General features: G+C 42.9%; 1 protein-coding gene across 2 annotated transcripts in view; it reads left to right on the forward strand.

The window, feature by feature from the left end:
• Positions 1-23,926, forward strand: part of GNAO1 (G protein subunit alpha o1) — a 295,657-nt gene that overhangs the window by 66,383 nt on the left and 205,348 nt on the right. For both annotated transcript variants that reach the window (XM_050922798.1, XM_050922797.1), the window contains exon 3: positions 17,230-17,371. In XM_050922798.1, the coding sequence (XP_050778755.1) occupies positions 17,230-17,371 (142 nt within the window). The remainder of the gene's footprint in view (positions 1-17,229; positions 17,372-23,926) is intronic.

A 23,926-nucleotide genomic window follows, 5' to 3' on the forward strand; every position in this document is an offset into this window, starting at 1 on the left:
AAGGTGCTAGGGTCGTTGGGAAGCAGCCCAGGGAATTGAGACAGACTGGTGGAGAAAGAAAGGAGGGGCAGCGAGAAGCTGTTGTTCACAGGGTCCCTGAGCTGGAACCCAGAGTAGTAGATGGGCCTGGGTCCTGTCCCGCCCCGCACTAGCCGCTGAAGAGACTGCCAAGCTGCTGCGAGGAGTGGCTAGACTGTTGCAGAAGGAATTCCCTGGAAGGGGAGAACCCAGATTGTGACACGGCTGGTTAGAGTTAGGCTTGTCTACATGGACAACTAGTCAGTGACAAGCTGAGGTGTAAATCTGCCCCACACTAGCCTGACACATGCTAAGTGTCCATCTGGACGCTGCCTCTGACCGTTCCCTAGTGTGCTTTGACGTAGCCAGCTTTGAAACGGGAGTCTGTGTAGACAAGCATGTGCTTAAATACTTTGTTCAATTGGGACCCTAAAGCCTGATCTCACTTCCATTGAGGTCAGTGGGAGGTTTGCAATTGACTTCAATTAAAGCAGGCGGGAGCACTTCAAGGGGTTTGGCACTGGCAGTTTTGACCAAATATATTTCACCCTTTTGATTGTGAAGAGGCTTGTCAATTACACTGAGTTCCTTGAACCCTAGAAATAAATAAGTGGTAAGAATTCTTTTGAGTGGCCATGCTGACCTGTTTTAAGACTAACACAAAAAGGGCTATACCAGTTTTTACCAACTGAAGATCTGGGAGTCTCAGAGCTTGTCTCAACTTACCAGTGGATCGACGCATGGTGATCGATCCACTGGGGGTCGGTCTAGTGAAGACTCACTAAATCGACTGCCAATCGCTTTCCTGTCGACTCTGGTACTCTGCTGGAACGAGAAGCATACGGTAAATTGACCGGAGTGTTTCTCCCATTGACCCAGCGCAGTGTAGACACCGCAATAAGTCGACCTGACATACGTCGACTCCAGCTACGTTATTCACCTAGCTGGAGTAGCATAACTTAGGTCACCAGAGCCCCACAGTGTAGCCCCTTCTTTGGTGTAATACGGTACAGAAGGGAGGAAACCAAACCATCTACCAAACCCTATTTTTTTTCCAATTGGATTCAAGATTTTAAGATTCTTAGACCTGACACCAATTAGGAAAAATACTTTTCCTTTTGAAATATAGGCTTATAGGCACATTCAGTCTTCTATCAGCTTCAGATATTTTCTAGCATGAATGGATGCAGGACAGGTCATTCAAGCAAAGCTAGGGCGGCGGAAGGACGTTAATTGCAATAGTTTGAAATATAATGTAGTTCTGAACTGTATCATTGTGGTCATGAACCACAAGGTCATGAGCATCTGGCCCCACTTGTTGGTTTAGCTATACATAATCCAACGGTTTTTAATCCTGTTTCAGATTAATGAATGAGCGGCAATGGAGCCATTGAAATTTTAACCGTATGGAGGGCACTGTAGCTTCCTGACCACACTTTTATAACCTTGTTTCAAGTAAAACAAATAGTCTCACTAGATCTGGTGGAGAAATGTAGTGGTGCAGAATGTCTGTTCACCACTAAAGTCCTAATTTAAGGGGTTAAGGGGTGTGTAGACTGAGTGATGACCTTTAGAGATGGATCCTACAAACCCTTACTCCCTCATATGAATAAGGACTACTCACATGGGAGCTTGACCTTTAACTCATGAGCTTTTTATCTGAATCTGATACACTTGAAATATAATATCCTACTGTCAATATTTTGTCAGTTTTATTAAAGAAAACGTTGTTTGCAACATGTATATTGATGTGGGCACAACCAATTCGATAGGAAAAATCTACTCAATTGAAAAATAAATCACCCTAGGTAAGCAATGAAGTTATTGGTTGGGGATATTTTCCTCATATTTTTTTTTTATGTTAGGCATTTGGAAGCTGTGGCCGATGTTGTCTTTTGAAATCATTTCAGCAGGTTGAAGTTATGAAAAGTACCACTAGGTTGTTAAGTGCTGAGCACTTTCTGCTGGGTGCTGAAGTTGTGCAGGATCTGGCTCTTAATATTGTGATTCTTGTGAACCCACTTTGCAGACCACTATTCTACTTGCAGGCTTTAAATTCTCTGCATACGCCAGAAGTAACTTCACTGAAGCCAATGGAATTCCATCCATGTAAAGCCAGGCTCTCAGGGGTAATTCCTCAACTGTTGTAAATTCTCTTGTCTCCATTGACTTTGAAAGACAGCCGCTGAAGACATGCCCCTTCGTATTTTTCAAGAAGGATGAATGAAGGGAATCACAGAGAGGTCATTGCAATATTTCTTTTCAGCAGTACAAATGTTTGCTCTAGGCGAGCTTGGAATGCTTTGGGATAAAACCATAGAAGGGCATAATCCTCTCAGAAGGGATCAGTGTCCCCAAGTCTTGTTGAAATCAGTAGCATCTGAGGACATAAGAAGTGCCGAAGCTTTTTGGTGGCCTTTGGCACAAGGGTGAATTTTGCCCAGGAAACATTTTCAGGCCCTCAGCAGTGTCTCTCAACCTTTTTGATACCAGGGACTGGCTTGCTGCCTTCCTCAGCTGTGTCAGGGAGGTCTCAGGGACGGGTGCCAGTCCACAGACTGGTCATTGAGAAATACATACTGTAGCAAGGTGGGGAGGAAGGGGGGAGAGCCAATACATACCATGTAATATAACTGTAGGTAACACCAAGACACAAGGGTGGCAACCATGTCAGACAGTGACAACTATCACACACACACATTGTTTTCAACAGAAACTAGCTGAGGGCCCACCATATGACAGAGCGCACTCAAGTCTTGTGCCAGTTGTGCTGTTATTCTGCATCTCAGCTCAGCTCACATTCCTACTTCTCTGTGGCCGGGCTTCTGCAGAACACTTGTGTAATTTTATTAGGCTTCCTGACAATGAAATCAGCAGCAGCTATTTCCTGATGCAAAGGTCACAGGGATGAGGCAGGGCTGTGTCAGCGATGGAGAAAAAAGTCACAAGGAAAGCTGTAAAAATTGAGGGGAAATTAAATTCCACTGCTTTCTGTCCAAAGCAAGAGCCTGGCATAAAAGGCTCAGCAGTGGGCTCCGCTTACTGAACACCACTGGCCATCTCTCACTTTTGCTAAGGAATCACTTGTTCAGGAGAGTTGGGTGTAATAAATGAAATTCCTTTATAGTAGGAAACCTACACGGCCTCTTGCTCATGCCTGTTGGACACCTTGACTTGAAAACCCAATGTCACAAATCATAAGCCAGATCCTCAGCGGAGGATTAACACCAGGTGAGGATCTGCCTCCCTGAAGTTTGATTGATGTATGTATGGCCTATTCCAGCTTAGTTCAGTAGGATCTTAAGAGGGATAAAGATCATATTATAAAGACCTGTGAGGCTGGGTGGCAGGGTGCTTCTGTGCTCTAACCTTAACATCACTGCAGCACATGACTCAGACTGAGAGGGAGCGTTAACTAGTGGTCACAGCAGGAAATAGTGCAAGGACTCCAGGGTTTTTGTTCGCTGTTTTGCTACTGGATTTGCCCTGTGATCTTTGATAATTAAGCACCCAGTGCCTCAGTTTACTAATCTTAAAAATGGATCCAGCACCGAGACTAGTCTCCATATTTATAAAAATGTGTATCCCACTTTGCCATCATGGGATAACAAGCTCTATAGAAGTCATTATTCTGAGAGTCATTATTGAACCTGAAATGAGCTTGGTTTTCTCAAGCTAGTCCATAGTGGACATTTCATTTGTCCATATCACAGTTGTGGTGCATAGTCTGTGCTCTAGATACATTGGTAGATTGTTGCTGATGCAGCTCCAGGCTACATTTTATGTGTCTTTGTAGGGTTACCACCCAGAAGACAAAACGTTAGCCCTCTCCGTATTGTGACGGAGGCTCTATGCTTGTGCCATTTGTGACTTGTGTGGCAAACACTGATTTTTATGGGTGTGTTTTGTTTAGTTTGTTTCAATTGAAAAGCCACAGGGTCTGATTCTAGTCTCAATAGAATCACTGTACAGGTCTGATCCAAAGTCCATTGAACTCAGTAGAAAACCTAACACTGATCGCAAATGGTTTGGGATCAGCCCCTACATCAGAATTTACTTTAAACAAGTGTTTATGTCCATCCCTAATCACCAAACCATTTAAGCACGTGCTTACATTCCATTGAAGTAAATGGGACTTAATGTTCTGAAGTGATTTCCTGAATGGGGATAGGATTACTTTCATGCTTACAATTTAGCATGTGCTTAGGTTCTTTGCTGAATTAGAGCTTTAAGCATGTGCTTAAATCCAACTGAAGTCAACAGATTTCAGCACGTGCTTAACGTTAAACAAAGGTTTATGATGCTTTGCTCCATCAGGGCGTAAGTGTGAACAGAATAAGGCCAGTGATCTCTCAGTCTGGCCAATGTGCTACTGAGCAAGAACCCTCTGATTTGAACACTCTGTGTATCAGTGTGATGGAGTAGGGGTTATTTAATGGTTTTATATGAAGAGTTAAATATAATTAAATGATTTAAACAAATTTTACAGTAATATAAAGAATATTTGACCGTGTTCCTAATTTCCCTTGACAAACAACTTAAAATGCATTAAAAACTGTGTGCCACAACAGACCTTTTTTGGCCTTGACAAAGCAATGAACCCCCACCCCCGACCTCCGGTTTTGGTTTGTTGAGGTTTTTTTGCATTGACAAACCATCAAGACATTCCATGGTAATGTGATCACATGAAATCGTCACAGCCCCGTGTTCAGTCTAGCTGAAAGCTAACACAGGATGAGGATCAAAGTTTAGGCTGTGATCTGAACTTTTCGATAGTTTAGGAACGGGCGGAGCTGGGGTCTGGATTCAGGCCTGTCTTTCTTTGGGACTTGTTAAATGTCTATGGGCTGATCCATGAACATTTAGTTTGTCCCATAGATTGCAATACTGAACGAAACCTAACTCCAGTCGCCACAGTCTGTCCCTCACTTTCCTTGATACAAAAAAACCCGAAAAGGTCAAGGGAATGGTGTATTTAATCATTAACGGCTAAAGCCCAGGGCATTAACTGGGGATTATTAGCTGTCTAGGAAGAAGTGATGACCACAGGTAACCCAAGCTCAGTTATAAATCTCATGAAATTCTCTTTGTCTAGATCACTACAAATAGCCGCTCTCCCAACCACTACAAGAAACCCCATCTTTACTCATGCATGAGAGGGGACTGTATGCCTTATGCCATCAGCTGGACGCATTTAAAGAAACAGCGCCTCCCACTTGGTCTTAGCTACTTATTTAGGCCCAAGTTCAGCAAAGCACAAAAGAATGTGCTTGGGTTTAAGCCCCTTAGTGCTTTAATGAACTAGGGCCAAAATTAGCCAATCAATTCATGTCCATTGTTGCTGAATATTCCATTTATTTTATAAGGAAGCAATGGGAGCGCCGCCAGCTTTTTTGCTGCCCTAGGCGGCGGAAGGTCCCGCCCCCAAAATGCCACCCTGACAGAGGCAGCCGAAGGTCCGGCCGCCGCGGTCACTGCCCCCCAAATGTTAGCGCCCTAGGTGACCACCTAGGTCGCCTAATGGGTTGTGCCGGCCCTGGGAAGCAGTAATTGAGGCACTGAGCATTTCTTCAAAATTTTTGACTTGCTGGGAGGTATTGGAAGATTTGATTGCGGCTGAGCCATCGATTCCCAAGAAATGTCCTTCGCCAGTGTTGCTAGTGCCATTGTAAGATGAAAACGACATAATCCATAGCGCATAGATTTTGTTGGTACTGGGTGATTGGCTAATGTACTCTAGTAATGTTTAGTGCCTAGCAACCAGATTGTTTCAATCATCTCTCCACATTCCATTCAGCGCGTAGTGCACTTTACTGATCGCTTGGTGAATGAAATGCTTTTTCTTAATTGCTCGAAAGTCTTTTAAAATTAAAATGGCTTTTTTCTATCACACTCCCCCACTCTTTTTCCACCTTTACTGTAGAGCGATGAAGAGGAACCTTCCCATTAAGAGGTTTCTTTGAATTTAAATGTAATTAGAAATCTAATGAAAAGAAGCAAATATGAACCATTAAGAATACAGGATGTGAATCTTCAAGGTGCTGAACTTCCCTTGACTTTTGTGGTTACATTCAAGGACCTGACCTTTCATGATCGAATTTTCAGATGCCTCTAAGAACTGCTTTTCACATGCATCCACACACTGCTCATTTTCACTAGCACCATGCCCACTTTCCTGTACTGCAGTATGTAAGATGCTGTTCCTTGTGCCCTCACACACATGGGCTGGCCAGAATCAGAATCCAGAAATACTTTCAGGAAAACTGGAAAAACAGGAAGTTGACCCATTTTCTTGAAAATGATGTAAATAGCAACAATAAATCTTTAAATGACAATGTGTTTTCCAAATATATAAGTGGCTGAATGAATGTGTTAGAGAACCATGGAAAAAAGCTGCAACAAGATTTCAATGATTAAATGTACATCAACAAGTGAAGAGGAAGAATTGCTAAACCATATAGTAAAATAAAATGGTAGTCTTAGATGTGGCTGTCCAAGCATTAGATAGCCAGTGGATGTTGCATTGGAGTTTTGCCACCAAAGTAGTATGTAGTCAGTGGAAATATTTTAGGAGCGTGACTCCTAAAGTATTAATCAGTGGGTATATCCTAAAACAAAACTGATCATCTGTAGTACCTGTATCATTTTCATTGTTGTGCTGGAAACAAATATCTTCCCAGCTTTGAAATCCACATAGGACTATTTAGACTTGCTTTTATTAAAAAGTAATAATTTTGATGCCTCTGCTTCAAACACAGGACCTAGTGATATCACTGTGTTGACCAGTCAAGCAGTATCATCACAGCCCATCATCAAAGAGGACTAAAAATAGTCTCCATCATTTACTTCTGCATCTGCAACACGCACGGAACACTGATATTAAATAAATAGATTGGCTAGCAGACAGCATTTCAGTGGAAATTATAATACAACTTATAAAAACTAGAGTGACATTAGAGAATCTTCCATAATCAGAGTGTCAAGGTGCTTGCAATTCCCAGGTTAAAGGAGGTGAAAATACTGCATCTTTGAAAAAAGAGAGTTCACCTTTATCCAGAACATTTTAATAAATAGTTATTTAAATATCTGGTGTGATGTGTTGCCTGGCTCCTTTGTGACACATCTCAGAATTTCTTCTGTAGATTATGTGATACCGGGACACGGATAATGCATTTCAGCTCTGTGGAAGGACAAGGCTCATCTTCTTTTCCCCACAGTCTTACAGTGCTCTTGGTACAGAAAGAGGTCTGTATATAGTCATTTAAATCAAAGAATAAGTCCCAGAGGACTAAGATTGTTCTGTACTCATCCAGCAGAGCCAAATATAATGGTGTCAAGCAATTCTTGACTTTCTTTCTTTCCTTCTTTGGGAACCTGGACACACTGTTTGCAAGATCTGCGTGGCATAACTGGCTGTGTGTGTGATGCATCTGAACGAGGCATTCAACTTGGAGTGTCTTTTCTTTTGCAAGCATTAAATCATCCTTTGTACTTGTTCAGGAACAAGGCAATTTTGTGTTGCCCATGTCAAATTCCTTCCAACTGTGCCTTCAATTTCCTTCTCTGACTACGTCAGAACAATCTTTTTTAAAAATCAGAATAAATAATTAAAACCTTCCCAAATAAATAAATTCTTGGTCTGCATAACTGATTACCTCCCTGCTTGTAACTGGTAGACGCTATTGCAGGACACACTTGCTGTTTAGTTGGGGTGAGCATCGATATAAACTATGCTGTCAGATGTGGCTGTTAAATTTTGTTGTAGTTTTTGGCAAAATCCAAATTTCCCAGAATGTTGGTGAGTTATCAGAGCAACAATTCGGAAAACATTAAATATTTCACTCTTTTTTCCTCCAACTTGCTAAAACTGAAAATGCTACTGCTCGAGGCTCAGCATCAGCTGTTTGAGAATTGAAGATTCTGCTCAGCTCTGATCTAATAGGACAGTTTCAAGATGTGAGCAGATGAGACAGTTTTGACTTGCGGCATCTATTGAAGTTGAAAGCATGCTAGGTGTTCAAAACAACTTTGATCATTTGTTGACATTGCATCAGAAGTCTGATGTAACGTTAAATGATCCGTGGAACATGGAATGAACTTAACCTTTCAAATGCCTGAATGTGCTACCTCTGCCTTCGTCTCCATTGCTATAGGCGAATCAGAAACTCGATTTCAATACTGAATTGAAATAGATCTATCCAAACAAAATGTAGTCAGTGGGAGCATGGCACCTAATTCCCTTAGGCCCCTTTGAAATGCCTAAATGCAGAATTTGAACATGAAAACCAGGGCATATTGGGTCAAATCATGCAATATTCAGTGAGAATGAGATTCACTCATGGTAAGGAAGATCAGTGCAAGGACATCCATGCTGATGACTATAGATACAGCAAGCCAAGTCTAGGGCTGGTATGAAGCGATTCAAATCTACTGTAGTCCAGCCATTTTCTGGAGCCAGAGAAAATGTGTATTTTTGTTTGCAAATCCCCCCTACAAGTCCAGTAAGGTCTGATTCTGATCTTGTGTTTCACCGCTGTAACTCCACTGTCTTTATCGGAGTGACTGCTGGTTTACTGTAGAGTGAGAGCAGACTTGGTCACAAATTCTTCAGATGCAGACACAAAGTTTAGAAGGTAGTACACAGACTCTGTGTAACCCACACACCTCCTGGGTGTGGTGTTCTGTCCCATCTAGTGGCACCGAAATCATTTAGAGATTCACGAGTCTGCTCTACAGCCATAACAGCCATATGGCTTTTGGCTCATGCAGTACAGGCTCATGCACTAAGCTTCGGAGGTCCCAGATTCGATCCCAACAATCGAGGCCTGTCGGTGTTACACTGCACTGATCTTCAGGAGATTTCGCTGTCTGGCTCATGGATCTCAGCAACCAGAGCCCTCAACAGGTTTTTCTCTGATGTTTTCCTGGGAATGACTTATTTTCCTAATGATAGATACTGTCTTCTCCCAGTGCTCTGATTGTCCAGCTGAACAAACAAAAGGAAAATAATATATTTCAGCATAAGGGACCCACTAAACTCTCCAAACTCTTCTTTCAGAATTTAAAATGTGATAAATTATAGGGCCAGATCATGGCTCCTGTAATCTGCCTGCTTTTGCGACTTTGACGTAAGGGTATTCCCAGGTGACAAAAAGCCAGCGCACCAACCCAGCTCCGGGGTCATGCTAATAGCATCCCAGGAAGGAGGGATGGTTGCAATGCTGCAGCAGAGATCCTCAGCTAGGAATGGCCCACTAGGAGTTGGTCCCTCAGATCCTCCGGACCTGGGGAAGGGTAAAGTTGATTTTAAGGGCAAGACTAACAGCACTGGCTAGAATTAAAGTCACCTTTACCCTTCCCCAGTTCCTTGACTGGTGCAAAAACCTCTCATATAAACCATAACTGAAAAATACCCTTCATAACAAAATGTCCTCTTCTTCCCAGGTGCCTCGGCTGGAGGTATGGCTTTCCCAATGCTCCTCCTCCACAGTTTGGAGGCAGAGTGAAAACCATTCAGCTTTGTTCTTCCTGGTCTAGGAGAGGTCAGCAGGCCACCCTCTTCCTTCTAGTGTCTCCCCATAAAGAGGGAAAAGGCAGGTTATAGGCTGCACTCCTTCCCAGAACTTGTCCTGAGTTCTAGGAAGGAGGGCAGAAGGGATGGCTGAGAGGAGAGATCTGCCTGACCCTACACTACAAGGGTCCAGATCCTGGGTCCTAAAGAGGCCAGAAGCCTGGGGATTTTCCAGACACCAGTTGTTCATCTGGAGCTATTTCATCTCCCTCTGCAGCTACCTGTGTGTTCCCCAGGTCTCTGTCTGCTGCAGAACTCCTAGAATGGGGTAGCCTAGCCCCCGCTAGCTTTCATGGGCCAATTGACCCGATTTCAATGCTTCCTCTTGTTTAAATGAACTCTGGTTCAAGATTAAAGAAGGGAAAGGTGTGAGTCAGGCACTGCAGCATGGGGACGCTTTCCTTCGAAAGGAAGCGGATTTGTGTCTCTTGTTGTTGATATTTGACATCATCTTCTTTTTGCTCTACTGCTCATCTGTTGATACTAAACAGCTGGCATTCAGCCCCGAATTCTGTTGCCTTCTGGCCACTGTATCATATTGCAATCTCATATAGCATTTCCTAGCCTCCCTGGCTATAGCAATGCCAGCGCTCAAAGCCCAGGCCATGCCATCAGCTGCACAAAAATGGTCAGGAGATTGTCTTGTGTGGGTCTGACTGGGAACAAATCATATGGATAGAATGCCATTTTCTTCAGGGACAACATAAAAATCAGACCAGTAAGTGTTCAGAGTTGGGTGAGCTCAAGAACAAGATTGAAATTAAAACCATCTGTGGGCACTGCCAATTGTCCCCTAGGATCCCGAGAATGGTATATAAACAATTTTTTTTTTTTTTACTAAGTGGATCGTCCCAGTGCTAGGTTTTATAGACATGTAATTGATCACATCTGACAGGTCTTCATTTTGAGGAATTCTTAACAACAGAATTAGTTCTGCAAATCCTAGATACGTTCTAGACACACCCAGAGCTTAATTCTTGAGATATTTAGGCCTGGTCTACACTTGGGGGTGGGGGAAAATTGATCTAAGATATGCAACTTCAGCTACAAGAATAGCATAGCTGAAGTCAACATATCTTAGATCGACTTAGACTTGCTTACTTCGCATCCTCGCGGCGTGGGATTGATGGCCGCGGCTCCCCCGTCGACTTTGCTTCCGCCTCGCGCCGAGCTGGAGTTTAGCAGTCGATGGGAGAGCAGTCAGGGATCGATTTATTATGTCTACACCACACACGATAAATCGATCCCTGATAGATCGATTGCTACCTGCCGATCTGGTGGGTAGTGTAGACGTACCTTTAGAGAGAGAGAGATTTTATAGGGGTCATCTTCTTCCCAGGCAGCAGCCACGTGCTACTACAAAAGAAGGGAATAATGATTCCTGTATCTTAAAGATTGGCTACAGATCTCTAAAAGGAGAAAATGCATTGCTCCTTAATATTGATTTTCTAGTCATGTCTGTCCAAGATCAGCAACTAATTATACAAATTAAATGGTGAATATGCACTTAAGAAATGAAGCTCAGAATTGGGTAAGGGGCATTGTCAGACACACTTTGTAAACTCCAGTGGATGGAGAGAGTAAAATTACATGGTCCCGATGCAGCGAACTCAGCCGGGCACCTGGAAGAGACAGGGCTCAGCTGGATCTACATCATCCCCACTAATAAGGACTCCATGATCAGAACTGTGCTGATCATTTCGCTAATTATGCACAGATGGAAACAGAATCCAGCTCACGCTCTCATAGCTGTACTGGTTTTGCAGCGCTAACTGAAATCATAACTAGAGATTTTGTCAGTACAGAGAGCAGGTTATGACTTGAAGACCTACTGCAAGCGCATAATATTGCATGGGTGAGGAACCATATTTACACAATCACTATTCTGATATTAACCCCAAGCAGGATTTTGGCATCTGGATATTTAATTACGGATCTGGGCTCTCTGGAAATACTATTCTAACTCCCTGGGTCATAGTCAAAACTCCCACTGGAGTGAATAGATAAGTGAAGACTGCAGGAATCAGCCCCCTGGAAATAATTCATTTGTGATACTAGGACACGCTGTAAACTGTAACTGTGTTACAGACACCTTGCTAGAGTCTGGTTCCCTGTTTGCAACATTTAGGCCTAGTGATTATTTCTCCTTCCAAATTATTTAACAGCATGTGACTTAAAATCTTCCTTTACGGCTATGCAATACTTAGGGACGAAGATTTAGTAGCAGAGCTTTGCCCCAGAGTTCTACTGATCAGGCTTTTTCTTGTTGAAGGTCTCTTTGCATCCACACAGTCATAATTAAGGCTTTCCAGACAAGCTATGCTTTATAACGTACTCTTCAGTTTTCCTGCAGTGGGCTTGGGGTAATGCTTGGTTTACCTGAAGTATGTGGTGTGTACAGTAATTCTCTGTAAAACTGCTATCTGGTGAGTGAGACTAAGGGCCACATTTTTTAAATAGCCTCCAATTTTGCACCCACAATCAATTGTGGGTACAATTTTGTGGGCATAAATAATAGCAACAAGACATCCAACTTTCTAATTGCATCCACAGCTCAGGTAGACAGACATCTATTTGTCACAATTTGTGCCCACAGTTATTTTGTCTGCAACTGGTAGGTGCAAAATTGGAGGCTGGATTGAGTCTCCTTGTAAATTTTGATTCTAAACTGTTTTTCTAGCTTCTCAGGTGGACTTGTCAAACTGTACGTTTTCCTATCTCATCCTCCAACTCTGGAAGGAAGCTTGTCTATAGGAACAGCATTCGGGGACATCAGTGATCCAGGCCTCCCCGCCATCCATTGTGGATGGCACCAGTCTCTTACCACCTTCAAGTGGGACTTTTTGCCACATGAATCAAAATGAGCTTGATTCTCCTCTCACGCTGGTGTAAACAAGTAGTAGCTCCACTGAAGTAAAGGGAGATGCACCAGTGTAAACCAGTGAGTGAGCTTAGAATCAGGCCCAATATTATTATGCCTTAAAATGTGTTGAAAAACCAATTATAATTTCTCAACTTTATTGTTGAGCTCTGATGCCTTCATCCCCTACCCTATCCCAGTTATGCCACAAATATGACTCAGCTGTTCTGCAAACAGAACCCGTGAGATGTTGGACTCTGTATATGTCAGTGATGAAAGCTGGCCCTGCTCAGTGGCTGTTGCACCAATAACTAAAGCAGGAACAAAGTAGTACTGTGCAATTTGTTTACATTCCTTTACATGCTGTTCTGAACTAAGGTGGTACAATCCCAGTCTGATTCCGATGCACAGAGCAATCTCTTGAGCTGTGTTTCTTGGCAGCGCTGCTGATTGGCGTAAATCTAGTCCCTAGCAGATGTGTGTCAACACTATGAAAAGCAAAACACATCCCTGTCTCTCTTGTGAGGCACTTCAGGTTCCTCCCTTTCCTCCGAGGGTTTTGCAAGGTTTAATGATTAATATTTGTGCAAGGCTTGAAGATCCTTGGAATAAAGGTGCTATGTAAATCCAAACTAGTATTAATTAGATCATCAGCAATGGCAGTTTTTGCAGAGAGATGGAGGACTGGATGAGCATGGAGACTGAATTCACGCCTCTTGTTGCTTTCAGTGGATTTACTCAGGTGCTTCAGTGTGAGATCAGAATCGGGTCCTCTCTGTTTATTCTCTGCATTGTTAAGCTGTGATTTTTTATTATTATTAAGTTATATGGTGAAATGTTGGAATTGAAAGCCACTGTCTTAATTAACACACATTAAACAGGCATTGTCACACTTGCTTTTTTGTGGCTCACCTTAGAGGTGTTCATTTTAAATCCTGCTTGAAGCTGCTTCTCAGGGGGGAGAGACACTTTGACCAGGAAGGGATTATTACAGTACGCACCTCTGTGGTTCTGTTCCCCTTATTAATGTAGAAATTGGCATCACAGCAGTTCTACATATAGGGATTGAGACTCATGTGCCATAAAGGCACCTGAACAAGTGAAAAACCTTAATTCTTTTCTCCTTTCTTGCCAGGAAAATGCCACCTCTATGTTTGCAAATTTCCAGCATCCACAGCATAGACTTTAGAAGGGAAGAACTTGCTTCTCCAAAAGCGCTATGGGGATATAATGAAAGTCAGCTCTGCACATCAGTTGCACAACAATAAGAGCAGAGAGCTTAGTGGCAGGAGTCCTTGATTTGTGTCACCCTCCACTTTACTCATGTCAAATATGGTCCTAATTGCTGGACTTCACCCAGGAGTTTGTGAATTTCTCACATCCCTTTTGAGTAATGACTCAACTGCTGTAAAGCTGGGACCCAAGGGAGTTTCACTTCTAGTCAGGAATGAAAGTAACTTAAGGGACTTACTAGTACACAGGGCCAGGGTCCTGAGCAGGCGTGGGGGTACTTCAGGCAAAAGGGTGGGGGGCCTCAGGCGGAAGGGGGGGCTTTAAATCGCTGCTGCTACCCCAGGCCCTTTAAATCACCGCCGGAGCCCCATGGTAGCTGTAACTGCAGCTGGGAGCCCCGGAGCTCTGGCGGTGATTTAAAGGGCCACTGCCGGGAGCCCAGGACACTCTTAAATTGCCCACCTGGGGAAGCTGCCCCCTGCCGATACTGTCGGCTGGGTACCAGCTCTTGCTGGTACACTGTACTGGACCGAACTGGCTTACTTTCACCTCTGCTGCTAGTGCAAAGGGAGGATCAGGATTCACCAAACTTTTAGGACACTTACTGAAGTGCAAGGGCTAAATTCATGGTGATTCTATCACTAAAAGTCCTACCGCATCTCCATCTCTATAACCATGGGGGGAAGAAGAAGAACCTTCCTCCTCTACTCCCCAAATAAAACCAGGTTGTGTGAGTTGAAGTGTTAATTCAAGAAAGCCATGACAGTAGAAATGAAAAGTCATTAAAGCATTTGATGGAGTCATTCCCCCACGTCTACTACTACCTGTCCCTCCCTCCATTTAAAATATAGTTGCATGGTTTGCAGAATACATCTGGCAAGATCCTCTCCAGCGTCACACACACACACACACATCACAACATGGGACTTTACAACCATGTGGTTTGACAAAGATTCAAGGAGTTTCTTGAGCCAGCACTGCTGCTCAGCAAACGAAATCGAATGTCCCAGGCTGTACATCTGCCATTCAACCCTCACACATGCACCCTGCAAAGCTTTCCAAGCTAATCAAAGCTGCCTTGTACATAGCCCTCACCCGTTTTGCATGTACCGGTTTTTGTGCCCATCCCCCTGTCCACGCCCACTCACTCAAATTCATATTTGGACCCACAGATGAGTCCAATGGGTGGGTCCAAGTGAGCTCTGTATAGCACCGGCGCCAGGAGATGAGGAGCAGAAGCGGCTTTCTGCCACCTTCCCACCTCCCAATATTGGGACTCTCCAAGGGCTGGATCAGTCCCTACCACAAAGCACAGCAACCTCAGCACTGCTCTGATTACTCCCCAGCAGATCCAAGCGGCCTTTTTGGCAGCTTAGGGTCCCCAGACTCTATCCATGGCCTGATGTGTGGCTTGTCCCAGCGTGCAGGTGGTGGAGTCAACGTATCCAGCGGTACATCACCTGAGGAGTCCAGCAACGGGATGGGTAAACTGATTAGATGGCCCCATGGCTCTGCCAGAGCAGTACGACAGCATCGTAGCAGGCCCAGGGTTTGGCTCTGTGTATGAAATTCCTTGGCTTGCATGCATGAATATAAAATTCTGGCTGTGCAGAGTGGTACGTGCATGAGGCTCCATTGGAAAGTCATCTGTTCAGGGTTGCAAAAATGTCAGAGAGGGCTCAGTCCTCAATCCCACCCCTCCTCTACCACCCACTCCAGGGTGAACTCAGTCCTCAATCTCACCCCTCCTCTACCACCTACTCCAGGGTGAGCACAAAGTCCGTCCTTTCTTCAAGAGTCACACTTATTACCGTTGAAGAACATAGAAAGGGCACACATGCTTGTCGACGAGCCATCCATCCTCAGTGCAAGCTATTACCCAAAGCGTCATAGTGTCCCCAATGACATCGTTAGCAGCATTTCACTGTCTGGATGGTGGCACCATTTCTTACGTTAGTGGCTGTGTTGATTGGTTTGGAGGTTGTTTTTTTCTCTCCTTTTCTTCTTAACGCCAGACCTTTATGCGGATATATTTGTTTTTGTCTTATTCCCTTGGTGCTGTGGCAGGTCCAGACACCACCTGCCATTTGCAGTAACATCCCCTTGACTCCTGCAGTATGTTTACATAGTCTCACAAATGGCAATTCCTGATGGGTGTTTTTGTTATTCTTCCTCTTAGTTATTGCAGTAGAGCGCAACGTGGCCCATGGCCCCTCATAGTCCCCAGCCACTGCTTCACCTCAGCAGCTCCCACTGATTATGGTCTGTTTTAGCAACTAGACTAATAAATGAGGGAATACAAACTGAGTAAGCAGTGAAGGTTCTATTAAATTATTACTATGGCCTAAACAAAGACGACCGGCGTATGCTTGGATTTAGACCAGTTGTTTAGCATAAGATCTATAGACCTGATCATCTTCCAACACTGGAGAAAACCAGGACTAGCTCCATTAAAGCAAATAAAGCTACATCGGTTTAAAGCTAGTGAGAGAAAACTCTATGGCATAGATCTGGATGGTTTTATATTAACGACTATAAAGTCATATTTTCTGGTTTGAGTTGGAATATGGAGTGGCGTTCTAATACCTTTTACATGTGAATTTAGAACACCTGTGCATTCAGTGCCATACGAATGGTTTCTAGGGCGCAGAACTGATACACTGGCATAAGTTTCAGAGTGGAAGCCCTGTTAGTCTGTATCAGCAAAAAGAACAAGTAGTCCTTGTGGCACCTTAGAAACTAACAAATTTATTTGGGCATAAGCTTTCATGGGCTAAAACCCACTTCATTGGAGATTAGTCTCTAGGTGCCACCCTTATTTCAGTTGCTTTGTCTTGGTCTGCTACAGGGTTTCTTCATTGGAGAAGTGGGTTTTAGCCCACAAAAGCTTATGCCCAAATAAATTTGTTAGTCTCTAAGGTGCCACAAGGACTCCTGTTCTTATTGCCATAAGTATAATTTCGATGCCGTCTTGGGTCAAGAGAAATTTGTTACCTAACTCTGATTATTAGCTCTTCTTAGGGTGTGCAGATGGCAGAGCTCCTTATGATAAATTTGTATACTGAGCAGGCGATTCCAATGGGTTGTAAGTGCTATATTATAGATGTGTTTGTGGCTGTCTACCAGACTACAAGCCTGATCCAATTCCCATTGGAATCAAAGGAAACATTTCCATAGACCTCATTGTGAGGTGGATTAGGACCTGAAACCTCATCTAGGCTACCAGTGGCTGCTGCTGTCATATAATTGGAATATGAAGCCGTTTGGGCTCCACTCCAGATTTAAGTGTGTACAATTAAATGGGAGGCAGACAACAGCAGTAAACCGGGACCCGGTGTGAGGTCTCATCATGAAGCTAGCGAGAAGAAAACTAGAATGTCACTCTCGAAGGCCTGAAGCGCTGCTAATGGGAAACACTAGTCTAGTAAAAGAAATACCAAGTAAATTAGGCCAATCAAGTTATTAAACCAATTTTTAAACAACTTTGTTCTAACACTTCAATGCAAATGACATTTGTCTCAGGTCTTTATCATTTCTTTTTACACAGGATCATTCATGAAGATGGTTTCTCCGGAGAAGACGTGAAGCAGTACAAGCCTGTGGTCTATAGCAACACTATTCAGTCCCTGGCAGCTATCGTCCGTGCCATGGATACCTTGGGCATTGAATACGGTGATAAGGAGCGAAGGGTAGGTCAATATCCAGTTGAAATGATGGACTGAATGATTTGCAAAGAGCTGATTTGGAGGAAAAACTAGAGATTACATAGCACAAGAAGAGGCATATTCGCACAACCCAATCACATCTAGGGGAAGATTTTCAGACATTTTAGTTACGCAATTGCATGACTAATTTGATCAGTTTGTGCAAATTGCATGTGCAAGTGGCTAACTAAATAGATTTACACGTGCAATTTTGGTAATTATGGGCACAACTGCCTCTCTAAACAGTATGAAAATGGGGCCATAGGTGCTTCCATATTACAGAACCCAGCTGTCTCTGGACATGGCAGTGCATGGTCTCTTTTACAGGTCAAAAAAAAAAAAAAAAGGTTCCTATTCTCCTACAAAGATCCAAAATACAGATATGAGCAAACAAAATCGTGATAACAGTACAGTAGATATTTTCTACCCATTGGAAAGTTGCTTGAGGCAAAAAAATCAAATATTTCACAGACAAAGTTCTGCTAATGTTCAGGTGTCTTCCTTGGGCCTTGTCTATGTGGGAAAGTTTTTTTCAGAATAATTTTAGTTTTTTCAGAGTAAATGGCCTTGTGTCTGCAACAAAAATTCTTCTTTTTAATTATCTAGTTTCTTATTCTGCATTAACAATCCACTTTGGAAGTGAAATAACTTTTGGAATGAGGGCTTTCCCCCCAGAATCAAGTTTGTGTGGAGGCATGCAGCAACTGTAGTATTTCAGATTAACTACTCCACTTCTGGCAGTCTTACCACTGCTATCCACACTGCTTAGCTTCTCACTTGGATTGGCATGTCTATTTACCTGTGTGCCCTCTACTGCTCTGGGGTCATTTGGACCCGATATCACTTTGCCCACAGCAAGGAGGTGTCAGTGTTGCTGGTTTTTCCATAAGGAAACTAAATCCTGGTGATATTTTCTACCATGATTTACAGCATAGGGATTATATATCATTGGAGATCTTGTGTGCAGTTTGAGAACCAACATGATGGCTTTGAACGGACTACTTTAATCTGTTAATTAGTCAGTGACTCAGCTCCAAACAATGCACATAGCTTGTCTTTGCTAAAATCTATGCACAGGGGAAGAAAATCATTCTCCATATCTGATAAATAGTCTGTGACAGATGGCTTTAAATATAAAATTTAATTTTTTAATGCATGAAATCCTAATTCTCAGAGGTTAAACCCATTCCACTTAGGCTCTGGCTTTACCAACTAATGGAGGATCTCAGTAATCAGGACTATGACTAATGAAAAATTGCTGCCTGAAACCTTTGGATAGCATTAAAGGGTATGTCAGTTCCTGTTCCTGCAGAGAAGGTGCCAACTGTTCCTGTGGAGAATTCCTGTTACGTCAAGGGGACTTGAGGACCACCCCTCATATTCTCCCTGCCTCATGGAAACAGTGTCATGGTGACAAGAAGCTGAGGTTTGCTTGGATTGTTGCTAACTCCGTTCCCCTTGCTATTTTGGGCCAGTTTTTTAAAGACAGCCTCTAAACTGCAGGGACTCAGCCCCACAAAATCACAGTTTGAACACACAATCTGAATGGTGGGTGTACAGAAATGCAGAGGCAGAGGTGAAGCCGCGGGCTTGGGATTCTTTGTTTTCGGTGCATGCCCCACTTTTCTTTGAGCTAATAGACAAATCTTGGCAGCCTTTACTCAGCAAAAACTCCCTTTGATTTCTAAGGAACAGGCCCTATAGAAACAGAGTTTGAACACTGCCTCCCCCACCTTAAGGTAACTGGAAAGGCTCCCATTGACATCTCTGGGAATTAGATCAGGCCATAAATAATAAAATATTCCTTGAACATGAGGACACCCTGCAATGTACCAATGACACCCCCGTAATTTTGTTAGTACATATCTTCATTATATATAAGTCAATGAACAGACATTTTTTAAAACAATGCCTCTGACACGCAGCGTGTGTATATCCCATCACAGGATTTTGGAAATAATTAACCAGGCATGTGAGTTTAGAACCTGGCTCTACAATGCTGAGAAGCAATGGGTTACGCCAAAGCATGATCTGGCGTAATACCAGCTCTTGGATCCAGCTTCGAGAAAATCTTGTTCTTAAACCAATTAGACTCATAGACTTTAAGGCCAGAAGGGACCATCATGATCATCTAATTGCATCTCTTCCACATCACAGGCCACGGACCCTCACCCAGCCACTCCTGTAATAGACCCATAACCTTTGGCTGAGTTACTGAAGTCCTCACATCATGATTTAAAGACTTGAAGTTACAGAGAATCCACTATTTACTCTAGTTCATACTGGCAAGTGACCTCTCCAGAGGAAGGTTGAAAATTAGCCCATATTAGAAATAGGTGATTACAAATCAGTGCTTGTTCCACTTCCTGCACTATCTATGGGATCTTACACTAAGTGGTGAAACTTTTGGCTCATGATTTTTAGCTTGACAATGTCCCTTTCAGAGATACACTTAAATTTTTTGCATGTATCAGACTTCTTTCCCCCTTCAATTATAATTATAAAAAGACCCCACTCATAATTGAAAGTGTATAGAATTAAAATAATGCGGTTAATAAAAAAAATGGGGGGGGGTCTAGTCAAATGGAAGAATCTCAAGGATAGGTTCTCAGGAGTCCACTATTGGTGAAGAACAGAAAAAGGGTGAAGTCATTTCATGTGACAAAGCTACCAATGTCCCATAGGCCTTCAGGTATTTCTACTTCCTTTCTGGATGTAGTGGTCTTGGTGGGAATTCTGGGAATTGCTCCATACTAGCTCCAGGAGTGAGGTCTCACGTTTATTTTGAAGTCTGTTGCAGAGAGAAAGGCTATCTGCCGTTGGCTGGGCACCTGCCAAAGGCTTTTAGCCTAGAGGATATTGATAGGCTGTCTAAGATCAAATAATCAGGCTTGAGTCCATTCTCACTGATCTGGTGAGATCAAACTCAGGGTGGCTGGATTGACTTCCCTTGAGTTACTCCTGATTTACACAGATGTAAGTGAGATCAGAATAAAGGCCTTGTGGTCAGACAGCAGCTTATCTGTTCATTAATAAAAAGCACAAGATCAAGGAGAAACATGGTCTGGGATATTTCATAACGGATCCTTACATTTTCTCGTAGCTGATTTTCATAATATTTCTTAATTCTGCCTGATCTGGCTATTGTAGAAGCCAGTTCTCCTGCCCTTTGCTTACCATTTGTTCCTTTCTCTTAGCTGCCCCTTGCAAAAATTATTGGTATAATAATTTATTTTGATCTTGCAAGAAACGGAGGAATATTATACAGGTTCTGTTTCCCTGAATTTATTAGTGCACAGGTGCTGCAGACAGAGGGTTTGGTGCCATTAAACAGTCTATTTGCCCAGTATTATAGCTACACAATTCATCCCTTTAAAGCAATGCTTTTCCATTTTAAATCATTCCATAACAGGGCAGGTTGGAATGCAGTTCTTTTAGGGTGATATTCACTACTACATGCAAGACCTATGCCGCCCAGTTAGGTCACAAGAAGCAGTGGATATGTCTTGTGTTGGCCCTCTGCACCAGGGTGACTTTCACCTGGGGTTCTTTAGAGATGGAAACTTGACATATACAGATTTTCATCCCGAAAGAACTTATTTCATTTATAAAGTGTGACTGAGATGAATGATCTTGGGTTTTGTTGTTGATGTAAGACTCATTGGTGGTTTCAGAGATACAAGATCACTTGTTCATATTCACCCTTGCCACTTCCACTAAGCTAAATATTAAGCCTTGAAGAAGAATCATATCTGAATCCCTTAGCTTTTGTCAGTCAAAGTCATAAGATGAATATAGTAAGTGCTTTATCAGATCAGAGATCTATTTATTAGCAGCCTGTCTCTGAAAAGATTAATGCCAGATGCTTCAGTAGAAAAGGTACCAACAGCTTAAGGTACTCTAATTATGTACAATACCTTGCTAGGGAAATTACATCCTGACCCCAACTGGTGATCAACGTTTGCCCTGAAGCATGAGGGTGAAGGGCTCTTGTGGTGGTATTTTAATTATCTTAGCTGCAGATGCTGTTCTTATTTATATGCATCAAATTTATTTTTAAAGTTACTAGAGGCCAAACAGAAGAGTCCATTGGCAGGAAGAATGTTCTTTCATAGATTCTCCAGATTCTCTTCATCAGTAGTTCATTATTCCTACTAATAGTAATTGGAAGTGCATGCTGTCAGAGTCGTGTGCAAAAAAAAAAAAAGCCAAAAATGGCAGAGAACTTAAAAATTGGACATAAATGACTGTGAATTCCAGTGATGATTGAACCTGGTGAATGGTGGCAGCAGGGACAAATAATCCACCATCTGTGCACTCTCCCACATACAGCCAATGAGTTTGTCACATGCAGATTAGCTGTAACATAAGTGTGGTGATTGGTTGAGTTACAGTGGTCTAGAACTGTTGGCACGGCGTAGATACAGCCTTTACTTTAGCTGGAAGCCCAAGCTGTTGCACAGGTGTAATTTGTAAAGTCAAAATGGCTGAGAACTTAAAAATTGGACTGGATCAGACCATGAAACCTGGTGATATTCTAAACAAAAAGAGCTCGCCACATGCCTGTAGCTGTTTCCATCACTTCATACTGACTCAGATGTTCTAGGCTTCAGAGTGACAATCCTAGAATCTTACTATATAGATTGGGGATATTGATGGCCAGATTCTGCCCTTGGTCACACGTGTGTGACAACTGATTTCAGAGAGAGTGCAAGAGTGTAACTGAGGGCTAAATTTCTGCTCAGATACCTGTTGTTGGCCCAGAAGGAACATGTGTGTATTTCTTGTCATTACCTTTCTAACTGGATTCATGGCAGGAGAGCGAAGTAAGATTCAGGCCATAAAATGCAGGCCTACAGGTTAGACAGCCCTTCAAAGTGCCAGCGTCTCTGAAAAATGCTCCTTCTCTTTAACTCATCCTTTTAATCACACTGATCAGTGTGGTTATGTAAGGGAACCTGAAGTCTAAAGTTAGTAATTTAAAGAAAAAACAAATCAATGCAAATGTTTGGATCGACCATAATTATGTGCAGATGATTGGTTTTCAACTCTTGCTTGGGGTGAGAGACAACTGGGCGAAGTCTAAGGTTAAAAATCTGAGCTATTGGTCATGAAAAATATCTTGCAGTACAGGTCAGTGCTGCCCTCAGAATACGTTTGAAGTATGCTTTCACTCAGTAGAAACTCTACATTTGTAACCACACTGAGAGAATCTGGATGAGTTTATAAATTTTAGTGACCCAAACTCGTAGGCATGCTTGGCCATACATGCACTCTCGCAAGGTTGAGGGAATTCCTTCTGTGTTTTGATTTCCTCGTCTTCATTGATATTTTCACAAAAAAGGAGTGCAGGCTAAAATAGCCTCACTGAGTAGGTTTGCATTGGCACAATGGACTGTAAATCTTCATCAGAGTTCTTATAGGATGGTGTATAAAATGCATATTTACATAGTCTAAGCCTAGAAGTGTGCACTGTGAGCTAAGTGACTTCTTTACAATGCAGGTTATTGACCAAATATCTGGAGATGCTACAGTCTAATCTGTCAATACATATTTAAACAGTCTTTAAATGCATGGTATTACCCAATTAGCCTTTGGCTTATCTGACTCCCTAAGAGGCTGTTTAAGCAAGTGTTTTTAATGCCCATGAAATGGAGCATTCTGTGTATCGAAATTCCCTCGGAAAGGTCATTACTGTACATGTAGAACAGACAGTTTTCAAAGTTGAAAGCCCACATTCTGTCTCTTTCATACACACACACACACACACACACACACACCTACCTACCTATTAAGTTATGGCAGCATAGCTATGATGGCTAAGGGTACGTCTACACTACCTGCCAGAGCGGCGGGTAGTGATTGATCTATCGGGGATCGATTTATCACATCTACACTAGACGCGATAAAATTGATCCCCGATCGCTCTGCCGTCGACTCCAGAACTCCACCAGGGCGAGAGGCGGAAGCGGAGTCAATGGGGGAGCGGCGGCCATTGATCCCACGCCGCGAGGTCTTGAAGTAAGTGATTCTAAGTTGATCTAAGATGTGTTGACTTCAGCTCTGCTATTCTCGTAGCTGAAGTTGCATATATTAGATTGATCCCTGCCCCAGTGTAGACCAACCCGGAGTATGACAAAAAAAAAAATCATACTCCCAAACTAACACTGCTATGCTAGCAAACCCCTCAGTGTAGAGACAACTGTACAAACAGAAGAGTGCCTCCGTCAGCTTAGCAAACTTTGTTTGGGGGAAGTGGCAGAGCTATGCAGGGAGAAGAACTCTTTCTGTTGGCATATGCTGCATCTACACCAGGAGGCTGTGCTGGCACAGATATACCAGCATAGGGTCTGTGACATAGGGCTGGTCTCCACTTAGGCCTAGTCTACACTAGGGTGGGGGATCGACCTAAGATACGCAACTTCAGCTATGAGAATAGCATAGCTGAATTTGACGTATCTTAGTTCAATTTACCTCACGTCCTCATGGCGCGGGGTCGATTGCCACGGCTCCCCCGTCGACTTTGCTTACGTCTCTCAC

This window comes from Gopherus flavomarginatus, chromosome 14 (genome assembly GCF_025201925.1).
Source record: "Gopherus flavomarginatus isolate rGopFla2 chromosome 14, rGopFla2.mat.asm, whole genome shotgun sequence".
NCBI lineage: Eukaryota > Metazoa > Chordata > Testudines > Testudinidae > Gopherus > Gopherus flavomarginatus.